General features: G+C 44.4%; 2 protein-coding genes across 3 annotated transcripts; both read right to left on the reverse strand.

Annotated features, from left to right (window-relative positions):
• Positions 1-337: 337 nt before the first annotated feature.
• Positions 338-7,189, reverse strand: LOC120379799 (olfactory receptor 14A16-like). Of its 2 annotated transcripts, none has more exons than XM_039497326.1 (2): positions 7,081-7,189; positions 338-2,048 (listed from the first exon to the last, which is right to left on the reverse strand). In XM_039497326.1, exon 2 carries the CDS (start codon positions 2,019-2,021, stop codon positions 1,086-1,088), a length of 936 nt encoding a protein of 311 aa, XP_039353260.1. In that variant the 5' UTR covers positions 2,022-2,048; positions 7,081-7,189; the 3' UTR covers positions 338-1,085. The 2 variants fall into 2 exon arrangements, with proteins under 2 accessions (XP_039353260.1, XP_039353259.1); XM_039497325.1 differs by lacking the exon at positions 7,081-7,189 and adding an exon at positions 3,347-3,476.
• On the reverse strand, positions 6,138-7,997 carry LOC120379977 (olfactory receptor 14A16-like). Its single transcript, XM_039497489.1, has one exon. The coding sequence runs from the start codon at positions 7,995-7,997 to the stop codon at positions 7,041-7,043; it is 957 nt and encodes a 318-aa protein (XP_039353423.1). The 3' UTR covers positions 6,138-7,040.
• Between the last annotated feature and the right edge of the window lie 4,445 nt (positions 7,998-12,442).

Genomic DNA, 12,442 nt, shown 5'->3' on the forward strand with positions numbered 1-12,442 from the left:
GTGTTTGTCTCTAAGGTGCCACAAGGACTCCTTGTTGGTTTTGATGATACCGACTAACACAGATACCCCTCTGCAACCTGAGATGGGGAATTCATCCATGCATCTCTGTTGCACTCACATTCTCCCAGCCACCATTACCCATTCTTGGATCTTTGTGTGTATTGGCCATTGGCCAAATCCTGATCCATTTGAAGTGAGTGGCTAAATCCCAGTGATTTAAAAAGGATCAAAATTGGCCTATTATTCTGTCTGTTTGTCTTTAAGAAATACTCCACAGCTTCCTCTTCATCAAACAAACAAACAACGCTTTCCCACCGTGGCACGAATGACACAGCATTGATTTATTGATTTAGGGTTACAATAATTAAAAGATGTTTACCTAAGGCTCTTGGTTCCCTAACACATCATTACAAGTACAATGATATCCCAGTCCTATTCATATAATTATTTCAACAGAAACTCAACCATGCAGACACTTCTTGTGCACACCTTTATCATTGTGGAAAGAAAACTTTCAGCTCGCTCAGAAAACCCCATCAAACAGATGACATTTGGGCACCCCCGATAGGTAACAAAACATCAGCTATGCTGTCTAAGTGAACACTTGCCATCTGCCCAGTCATTCCCACCTTAAAAACACTTTGCACAAAGAAAGAAATCAACCCTCCAAAAACTAAAAAACAGAGATGGAGACAAAAAACAAACGGCTACTGCACTGACACTGCAATCCAATTTTTACTCCAAAAACAAGAGCCAGACACTCCCAGAGGTTCACTAAGGACTTTGATATGGCTAATGATTTTATGAAGAAGGTGCTAACATAGCATAGTGATGGGTGGCAGTACACAATACTGTGATAGAAAGATACACAGGCAAAGAGCTAGACAATAATATTATTTACATTGGCATGCATTTACATTACATCCATTGACTTGAGTCGTGTATTCATTTTTGCCAATGCAAATTCCACTTTTTGCATAAAGAGATGACAAACCATGTTCTCATGGAGTCAATTATATCATCATTTGATTATATTTATAAGTAAAGATAGAAGGAAGTTAAAATCAAAAGAGAAAGATGGACATTTATTTGGTTGTAAATAACCTCCGTACAATCAGTTTCCTCAGGGCAGCTTTGATCTCCTTGTTCCTCATACTGTAGATGATTGGATTCAGCACTGGAGGTACTATGGAATAGAAAACATCCACCACGAGATCCAGACGTGATATGGACCTTGAGTTTGGTTTCAGGTAGGCAATGATGCCAGTGGAAACATACAAAGAGACAACAGTGATGTGAGGCAGACAGGTGGAAAAGGCTTTTTGCCGGCCCTGCTCAGTGGGGATTCTTAGCACTGATCTGAAGATCTGAACATATGACACAATTATTAAAACAAAACAGCTTAAAGCTAAGCATGCACTGAAGACAATAACCCCCGTTTCACTGAGGTCTGAGTCAGAGCAGGCAAGCTTGAGTAGCTGGGGAATGTCGCAGAAAAACTGATCCACCACATTTCCTCCACATAAGGATAATGCAAATGTGTTTCCAGTGTGCAGGGCAGAGTAAAGAATACCACTGATCCAGACAGTGGCTGCCATTTGGACACAAGCTCTCCTGTTCATCACTCTCTCATAGTGCAGTGGTTGGCAGATGGCGACATACCGATCATATGCCATGACAGTCAGGATGCTGAAATCAGCAAAACCAAGGAACATGAAGAGAAAGATTTGGGCGACACATCCAGAATAAGAGATCACCCTGGTGTTCATGAGGGAATTTGCCATAGATTTGGGGATGGTGACAGAAATGGAGCCAAGGTCTAGTATGGCCAGATTCACCAGGAAGAAGTACATGGGGGTGTGAAGATAGTAATTGAGGGCTATGGCTGTGATGATGAGAAGATTCCCCAACAGGCTTGCCAGATAAGTCATTAGAAACACCACAAAGTGCAAAATCTGCAGCTCCCGAATGTCAGAGAATCCCAGGAGAAGGAACTCGGTCACGGTGGTTTGGTTGGACATTTTCTTCCTCAGCACGTTGTGTGATGGCTGTGGAGGGAAGAAGAAGGTCCATACTCAGGATTCGATTGTCTGAGAGAATGGCCTTGATTCCCTTCTTAGTAATGTCCCATGATCTACTGTGAAATGTACACAGCACTCCTCCCATCCTTCCATTGACTAGGAGCAGTGAGTGCTCCTCACTGCTGACAATCAGATCACTAGAGAGAGAAGGTCAGTGAGGTAATAGCTGCTATTGGATCAGCTTCCGTGTATGAGAAAGACAAGCTTTCGAGTGTCACATACTACCTCACAACCTTTTCTATTTAATATTCTGGGACCAACCTGGCTACAAGTACTGCATACAATCAGACCACTACTCAGGTGTGTTATCACACTGGTGTCAATTAGGATAACTCCCATAAAATCCATGGGGCTACATCAGTTTTTACACCATCTGGGGATCTGGCCCAAGATGTCACTTGAACAAATGAATTAAAGACTGGGACAAATTGCAAAAAAAATCCACAGATTGAGCAAATATGGCCCCTCAACTCTGTCAACCAACAGAGGAAAAACTTTGGCATGAAACTAAAGTACTAGAACCCCAAGACAGCCCAATTCCCACTTTCTAGGGAAATATGACAGACTAGCTTGTCTGCAACAATTCCTCCACAAACTCTGTTTATAGATGACCTGCCACTTGGTTCCAAATTGATTAATGGCACCAATCCCAGCAGCACTCCCATCTCTGAGTAAAGATGGGCTGGTAGCATTGCACAGTTACTGGTAGGTTGTGTCGTTTCCCTCTGTGACTTTATATCTGGTCTGTGCGGGTCAGAGGCAGTCAGGAGAGTTTTGTTCTTGTCTCTGCCAGTGACTTGCTGTGTGACCTTGGGACAGTCACTTCCTCTCCCTATGTCTCTGTTTCCCGTTCCTCCCTTTCTCTGACTTTTCTTTTATGAGCTCTGTGAGAGTAGGTTGTGTTTTATCATGTATCTGCACTGTGAACCCATTTACAGACTCTGTGCTCAGCTGGCAGCAGTGTTGCACACGGGATATGGTGATAGACCAGGAGGTCTGGATTCCTGTCCCATTGACCTCCTGGTGGTCCATCTACACAGGAGAGGGGACTAGCTTCCCAGCTCCAGTAGATGGACATGGGCTATCTCTGCTCAAGTTCTGCACAAAACATACTCACGTAGCCAGAGGTAGCCTGGGCACCAGCTCAGGCTCCATCCAGCTACGAACCCACGCTGTTCAGGCAGGTTTGTATTGAGGTGGCTAGACTGAGCCGCTCCCTGTGCTGGCCCCATCTACTCCGCTATGAGCTAGTGAAGTCTGCCTACCTGAGTTTGGAAGCATGCCCCCAGCTGTGGTGTAGATATGCCCTTAGTGTCCTTGGGCAAAGTCCAGACAGGTAGGCTGCCACAGCTTGATTCAACCCAGACTCTGAGTTTCAAGGTTCAAGCATGTCTGTTAGGTACAGCCCATATTCCCTGGTTATCAGCTCTGCTGTTTATTCAGTTCTGTTATCCTGCAGTTCTGTCTTTGAAAGAGAAATAAAAATGGATAGGACCGAATGACAGCGTTTGAAATTATGGTATCACTGGACAACATTAGTACTTCCCACCCTGGTCAATAATATTCTGATTTAACTCTTTTTAAAGAAAATTTGTGTTTTCAGTTAAACACATTTTCATGGAAAGTATCTATCTATCTATCTATCTATCTATCTATCTATCTATTCAAAATCTGATTTTTTTCTGGGGAGGGGGAAGATTTTGGTTGGAATTTTTCAGTTTTCAGCAGAGAACGATTGGTTCTCTGTTGCAAAAATCCCAAAGTTTGGAAATTTGGGGGACTTCTATGAAAAGATAACATTTTCTAATGAAGAAAAAAAGACAATAGCAAACTTACTGTGTTTGTTTTTGGATAGTATTTCCCAACTTGCAAAGCATTTGATCCTGCAGTGCTAGAAATTATTGGCCACTATCGATATATCTCCATGCACAACAATCTCTTTGTCTCTCTCATAAACCCATCACCGCATTATCCAGCACTGATTTTCATGTTCTGTCACTGGATTTCTGAGTTGCTGGGTCTCTCAGCAGTTCCAAACAGACAGGGATCCACTCCACTGATGGGCACTTCCTGCTCCACTCCTGGGGCAGGCTTGGCTGAGAAGTGAAGGATTAAATAGGCTCAGGGACTGAAAGTCCCTCCCAGCTGTACAGATTGACATGGCTACAGCCCAGGAAGTCCCTGTTCTGGGGCTAAATAGTTGAGTGATGTCTCCAGGGTTGTGAGCCCAGCAATGATCTCACCTCTGAACAAACCACCCTGACAATATACTCTAACTGACCCCACAGAGGGAGAACACAACCCAGCCTGGATCTTACACAATGGCAACATCTCTGGAAGAACCCTTGGCTAAAAAGAAGGCAGGGCTGAGGCCCAAAGAGTGTCCCAAGGTATTTGCAAAATTAAATATATATTTATAGCACAGACAGGTGACCTACAATAGCTAAGAGCACCAGAAGCTCCCCTGGCCTGGAATAGCCTGTTCTTTCATTCATGCCGCATAATTACTTTTGGGGGAACAGAGTTTTTTTTCCCCTGCATTGGATCAGCAGCTCTTGGAATGCAGCCACCAGAGGAACTCACAGCCCAGGCTGCTCTGGCTGCTTGAAATTGATCACTAAGAGGTAGCCAGAGGCAAACACTAAAAAAGAACCCTCATGTCCTGAGCTGGTGTAAATTAAGACAGTTCCATTGATTTCAGAGTATCTAGGGCTACTTATGCCGAATGATGGCCTGGCGCTTTGATTTCAATTGTGCTATGGCCGATTTATATCAGCTGAGGATTTGGCCTGTCAGAGTTTAGTTTGTTTAGTTGGGATTAGGGGGTGTCTTTTGAAAGACCATTTTGTGTGTGGAGGGGGATATGGCCAGGTTGGAGACTGATGGTCCTCACTGTGCCATGTCGTTGTGTAGGTGATGAACCTATGTCTCAGAGATGGCCAACAGCAGATGCACCACACATGGCCAGGAAACAGCCTATAGCCCTGGGTAGAGAGGAGTCTGATTGCAACTCGGTTCTGGTTCTAAGTCCTGTGCTTGGACCACGCTCCAGATAAACCTTCCATAAATTAAGGCCCAAGCTGAACAACAACCAGCCACCACTGCCACCTCCTGGCCCGGGGCAGGAAACTGAGGATCTCACTGGAGGTTCCACAGGTCATGTCCACCAAGGCTGGTGACCTGTTGGAGAATCCAACTCAAGCATTTGGAAAGCAGCTTCTTTGAAATGGCTGCTACACCTGGGGTGGAGGGGCATTGCTCAGCAAACCACCCTGCAGGGCACAGAGCTCTGCCTAACATGGCTTGTGTTGTGCCCCTAGAGTCCTGCTGACAAAGATCATGTGATCTGGGACACAGTGTCCTGCACTGAGGACCCAGAGCCCTATCTCTGCACATTGCAGGGATCTGAAATAGTTTTTCAACCCCTACTGTTGCTCCACCATGGAGAAGCTGTGCTTGTTCGGGGCTGAATTTGGGATATCAGGGCCAGATCCTGCAGCCGTTGATCATGGTTCTGGCAACAGTCATTGGAAGTGATGTCTGAGCAATGGCTGCAGGAATGGGCCTAGGGAATGAGCTTAGGGACTGTGCTCAGGGTCTGGCCAGCCATGCAACTGTCCCAGACTGGATACCCCAGAGCTTCCGGTCTCTTGGGACCCCTGGCTCCCCAGGCTTCACCTCTCAGCATTAATTCCAAACAGCCAGTTGGCCTGGGAATATGGAAGCTTTTAGTTTCCTGGTCCAGGACAGTCTGCATGGCAAGGTTAGCCCAGAGCTGTGGACACTGAGATTCCAGGCTCCCAGCTCCATGGCATGGAATCTGGAAGCCCTCAGAGCCCTGTCTTGAGCCAGGGTTCTTGGGGATTCCAGGCTGAAGAGTGAAGAGCTGAAGCTCCCATTCAAGCCAGGGACCCCCAGCTGTGATCTCTGATCCCGAGATAAAGAGTAGAACAATTTCAGGGAGTAGGGAGCCTCCTGGAGGATATGCGTAGAAATACCCCACAGCTTCCTCTTAAACAAACAAACAAACAAACAACCCTCTCCCACCATAGCACGGATGACACAGCATGGATTTATTTATTTAAGTTACAATAATTAAAAAGATGTCTACCTAAGGCTCTTGGTTCCCTAACACATCATTAATAACACAGTAATACCCCAGCTGTATTCATGTAATTATTTCAATAGGAACTCAACCATGCAGACACTTGTCACACCTTTATCGTTGTAGAAAGAAAATTTGCAGCTCGCGCAGAAAACCCCATCAAGAGGTGAAGTAGGGGCACCCCCAATAGGTAACAAACCATTGACAAGGCTGTCTCAATGAACACTTACCATCTTCCCAGTCAGTCCCACCTTAAAAACAATGGAACAATGAAAGAAATAAACCCACCTACCGATTAGGTAAAAAAAATATAAACTAAAAATCAGAGTCAGAAGCAAAAAACCAACAGCTATTGCACTGATACTGCAATCCAATTTTGTACCCCCAAAAAGAAGAGTCAGGGACTCCATGAAGTCCACTAAGGACTTTGATATGGCTGCCGATTTTATATAGAAGGTGCTCAGATAGCATGATGATGGGTGGCAGTATACAATCCTGTGATAGATAAACAGACAGACAGACAAATAGATGCTGATATTATTCACACTGGTATAAATTTATGGTAGCTCCACTGACTCGAGTGGTGTTTTCATTTTTCCCCATGCAAATTCCCCTTTGTGTATAAAGAGATGGCAAATCATGTGCTCATGGAGACAAAAATGTCATCAGTTGATTTATTTGTAAAGAAACAAACAGGGGTGGTGGAACTAAGGGTGTGAGGGGTGCTGCAGCACCCCTTGGCTTGAAATAGTTTCTATTATATGCAGGGTTTATAAAGTTTGGTTCAATGACTCTTAGCACCCCCACTATAAAAATTGTTCCAGCACCCCTGGAAGCACAGAAGGAAATTAAAATCAAAGGAGAAAGATGAACATTTTATTGATCATGAATAACCTCTGTCTAATCAATTTCCTCAGGGCAGCTTTGATCTCCTTGTTCCTCATGCTGTAGATGATCGGATTCATCACTGGAGGCACCACAGAATAGAAAACATCCACCACAAGATCCAGACGTGATGTTGAACTGGAGTTGGATTTCAGGTAGGCAAAGATGCCAGAAAAAATAAACAAAGAGACAACTGTAATGTGAGGCAGGCAGGTGGAGAAGGCTTTATGCCGGCCCTGCTCAGAGGGGATTCTCAGCACAGTTTTGAAGATCTGAACATATGACACAATTATTAAAACAAAGCAGCTTAAGACTAAACATGCACTAAAGGCAATAACACCACTTTCATTGAGGTCTGTATCAGAGCAGGCGAGCTTGAGTAGCTGGGGGATGTGGCAGAAGAACTGATCCACTCTGTTACCTCCACAGAAGGATATTACAAATGTGTTCCCAGTGTGCAGAGCAGAGTAAAGAATACCACTGATCCAGGCACTGGCTGCCATTTGTATACAAACTCTCCTGTTCATCACTCTCTCGTATTGTAGTGGTTGGCAGATGGCGACATATCGATCATATGCCATGATAGTCAGGACGCCGAGATCAGCTGAACCAAGGAACATGAAGAGAAAGACTTGGGTGACACATCCAGAATAAGAAATCACCCTAGTGTTCATGAGGGAATTGACCATGGGTTTGGGGATGGTGACAGAGATGGAGCCGAGGTCTAGGATGGCCTGATTGACCAGGAAGAAGTACAAAGGAGTGTGAAGGTCGTGGTCAAAGGCTTTGGCTATGATGATGAGAAGATTCCCCAGCAGGCCTGCCAGGTAAATCATTAGAAACACCACAAAGTGCAAACTTTGCAGCTCCCTAACATCAGAAAACGCCAGGAGAAGGAACTCGGTCACAGTAGTTCGGTTGAACATTTTCTTCCTCAGCACATTGTGTGATGTCTGTGGAGGGAAGGAGAAGGGCAACAGTCAAGATTAGAGTGACAGAGGAATTACCTTATTTCCTTCTGAGTAATACCCCATGATCTGAATGTCAAAGGTGCACAGCGCTTGTCACTTCAATTGACTAGGAGCAGTGAGTGCTCCTCACCTCTGACAATCAGAGCACTGGTGAGACAAGGAGGGTGACGTAATATCTGTTAGTGTACCAACTTCTGTGGGTGAGAGAGACAAACTTTCAAGCCACACAGACTACCTCACCCACCTTGGCTCTCTAATAAAATGGGACCAACACGGCTACAACTACTGCCTGCAATCAGACCATAACCCAGGTGTGTTATCCCACTAGCGTCAATTGGTATAATGCCCTTACAAGACGTGGGGCTGCATCACCATCTGAGGATGTGGCCCAAGGCGTCACTTGATCAAAGGCATTAAAGACTGGAATAAATGACAGCCCAAACCCACAGATCGAGTAAATATGGCCCCTCAACTCTGTAAAACAACAGAGGAAAAACTTGGGCACAAAACAAAAGTACTAGAACTCCAAGACAGCCCAGTTCTCACATTCTAGGAAATAGAACAGACTCGCTGAGCGTCCTAAATGCCAGAGGTAGCATGGGCTTCAGCTGACTACGAACCCTCAGAGTCCAGCCGGGTTTCCGCTGAAGTGGCGAGATTGAGCTGCTGCCTTTGCTGCCCTCATCTACTCTGCTATGTTTAACACAGAGCTGGTGAAGTCTGCCTAGCTGTGTTGGGAAACTCGCTCCCAGCTGCACTGTAGATGTGCCCTCCATGTCCTTGGGCAGGGTCCAGGTAGACAGGCTACAACAGCCTGATTGAACCCGGACTTTGAGTTTCAAGCTGCTAGTATGTCTATTAGGTACAGCCCATATTCCCTGGGTGTCAGCTCTGCTGTTTATTTAGTTCTGCCATCCTGCAGTTATGTTTTTGAAACAGAAATAAAAATGGATGTAACAGAATGACAGCGTTTGAAATTATGGTATCATTGGACAATATTAGTACTTCCTACCCTGGTCAGTAATGTTCTGCTTTAACTCTTTTTAAAGAAAAATTGGGTTTTCAGTTAAACAAATTTTTATGCAAGGTCTCATCTATCTATCTATCTATCTGTCTATCTATCTATCTATCTATCAGAAACTGATTTTTTTTCTTTCTGGGGGATTTTGGTTGGAATTTTTCAGTTTTCAGCACAAAATGTTTGGTTCTCGTTTGCCGAAACCCCAACATTCAGGGATTTTATGGATTTCTATGAAAAGTCAACATTTTCTAATAAAATAAATAAATCGGACCAGCTCCATTTGCTTGATTGAACTGATGGCAAACATCGTAAAGAGTTTCAATTGCCGTTCATACTTATGTTCTTAAATTTTCCCTGTACATGAATAGTCTAACATATTTAGTTGAAATAGCAAACTTACTGTGCTGGTCTTTGGACAATTTTTTCCCAAATTGCGATTCATTTGATCCTCCAGTACTAGAAACTATTGGCCACTATGTATCTATATATTTCCATGCACAACAGTCTATAACCTTATCTCTCTCACAGAGCCATCACTTCATTATCCAGCAGCAGTTTCCATGTTCTGTCACTGGTTCTCCTGAGTTGCTGGGTCTCTCTGTAGTTCCTAGCAGCCAGGGACTCACTCCACAAATGCGCACTCCCTGCTCTCCTCCTTGGGCACGCTTGGCTGAGAGGTGATGGACTAAATGGGATCAGAGCTGAAAGCGCCTCCCAACTCTAGAGCTGATACCAGCTTGTGCAGCATCCAGAGGCGGCTACATCACAGTATGTCCCTGCTCAGGGGCTAAATAGCTGAATCTGGTCTCCAGGGCTGTAAGCCCAGCTCTGATGTGACCTCTGAACAAGCAGCCTGTTCCTTCATTAACTCCACATGATTACCACTGGGGGAGAAGAGAATTTTTTGTCCTCCATTGCATCAGCAGCCTTTGGCATGCAGTCACCAAAAGAACCCACAGCTCAGACTGCCCTGGGTGTTTGAAGTTGGTTACTAAGAGGTATCCAGAGGCAAAGACTAAAAACTTAGGACCAGGTCCTGAGATAGTGTAAATTGATACAGTGCAATTGATTTCAGAGTAGCTAGGGCTATTTATGCAATTGATGACCTGGCCCTTTGATTTCAATCAAAGTCTGTGGAAGGGATAGCAATGGCAAGAGGGAATCAGGCTGTAACAGTGGTTTAGAATTTCAGTTTCCTAGCCAAGTTGTGAGCCTGCCGTTTACCATAAGAACATACAACTAGACATGACCCGAGCCATCAAATCCAGGCCCCTGATATCACTGGCAACTCTATCATACAAACCTGACAATAAAGTTATCAAGCTCCATCTTGAAACTACTTAGGTTGTTTGACCCATTGCTCTTATTGGGAAGCTGTTCTGGACCCTCCCTCCTCTGATGGGTGCAAATCCTCTTCTCATCTCCAGCCTGAATTTACCCACAGGCAGTTTCTCCCCATTTGTTCTTCTGCCAACATTGTCCTTTAGCTTCAATAGCCCTTCTCCTTCCACGGTGTTTGTCCCTCTGAAGTATTTATGGAGAGCGACCATATCCTGCCTCAGCCTGTGTTTTGCTAGGCTAAACAAACTTAACTCTTTTAGTCTCCTCTCACAAAATAGGCTTCTCTATCATCACAATAGAACAACTATTGTTCCTAAGATTGTTGGGTTGGGGTTGTAATTTGTTCCATATTTATACTGCATATTATCAAACATATTTTGAACCAGATTGCCAGAGAGTGGAATTAGATGTGAAATGAATCAACATGTCTCTTAGGAGGGCATACTTACCAACAGATGTCAAGAGAGTTGGAAAGTTCCAGTGGAGCAGGGAACCTTGGAAATAGCCTCAGATAAGGAGTGTGTTCCAAAAAGAGAAAATAGATAAGGAGCAGAATGATACACAATGAGAGTAACAAGGGTATAACTGCCCTGAAAAATGAGGAGGTGGTAGAGCCCATCTGCAGAGAACTATGGAGAAGTTCTTCCCCAGTTCTTGGTAACTATATGCCTCCCTCTGTGTGTGCTATCCTTACTAACTGATAATCAATACATCCAATCAAATTGGACTTTTCCGAGGTTTGTTAAAAGTAAACTAATCTGAACACAAGAAAAGCCCTCTTGCTAAGTATATAATCAGAGTTGAAATGTTTACCAATTATTGATTATCAATTTACACTCGTGTGATAATGCTCTCCAAAGGCAGCACACAATGTACTGAGAAGGAAAATGTCCAGCTGAACCACTTTGTCATGTTTCTGGTGATGTGTCTGACACCCTTGACAGGGAATCTTCTTGTAATCACCATTGTAGCCCTTAACTGCAACCTTCACATCCCCATGTACTTTTTCCTGGTGAATTTGTCCATTCTAGATCTCGGATCCATTTCTGTCACTGTCCCCAAGTCCATGGTCAATTCTCTACTGAACACCAGGTTGATTTCTTATTCTGGATGTGTTGCCCAAGTTTTTCTCTTTGGCTTCTTCACTGTGACCAATATGTCCTTATTCACCATCATGGCATATGACTGATATGTCGCCATCTGCCAACCACTGCATAGAGTTTATGTTTAAATGGCAGCCAGTGCCTGGATTACTGGTATTGTCTATGCTTCATTGCACACCGGGAACATCCTCAGATTATCCTTCTGCCACTCCAATGCCATGCACCAGTTCTTCTGTGAAATCCCCCACTCAAGCTTGCCTGCTCTGACTCAGACCTTAGTAAAACTGGGGCTATTTTCTTTAGTGTATCCCTATTTCTAATCTGCTTTGCTTTAATAATTGTGTTGTATGTTCAGCTCTTCACTACGATGCTGAGAATCCCCTCTGAGAAGGGCCAGCATAACGCCTTCCTCACTTGCCTTTCTCACCTCATTTATAAAATCATGAGTGATGTTGAGAAAGTGGATAAGGAAAAGTTATTTACTTATTCCCATAATACAAGAACTTGGGGTCACCAAATGAAATTAATAGGCAGCAGGTTTAAAATGCAGCACACAGTCAACTTGTGGAATTCCTTACCTGAGGAGGTTGTGAAGGCTAGGACTATAACAATGTTTAAAAGGGGACTGGATAAATTCATGGTGGCTAAGTCCATAAATGGCTATTAGCTAGGATGGGTAAGAATGGTGTCCCTAGCCTCTGTTCGTCAGAGGATGGAGATGGATGGCAGGAGAGAGAACACTTGATCATTGCCTGTTAGGTTCACTCCCTCTGGGGCACCAGGCATTGGCCACTGTCGGTAGACAGATACTGGGCTAGATGGACCTTTGGTCTGACCCGGTACGGCCGTTCTTATGTTTGTCATCTCCTTCTTTTTCCCTGCTGCCTTTGCCTACCTGAAACCCTCCTCCAGCTCAGCATCAGAACTGGATCTTG

This window comes from Mauremys reevesii, linkage group 13 (genome assembly GCF_016161935.1).
Source record: "Mauremys reevesii isolate NIE-2019 linkage group 13, ASM1616193v1, whole genome shotgun sequence".
NCBI classification, from domain to species: domain Eukaryota; kingdom Metazoa; phylum Chordata; order Testudines; family Geoemydidae; genus Mauremys; species Mauremys reevesii.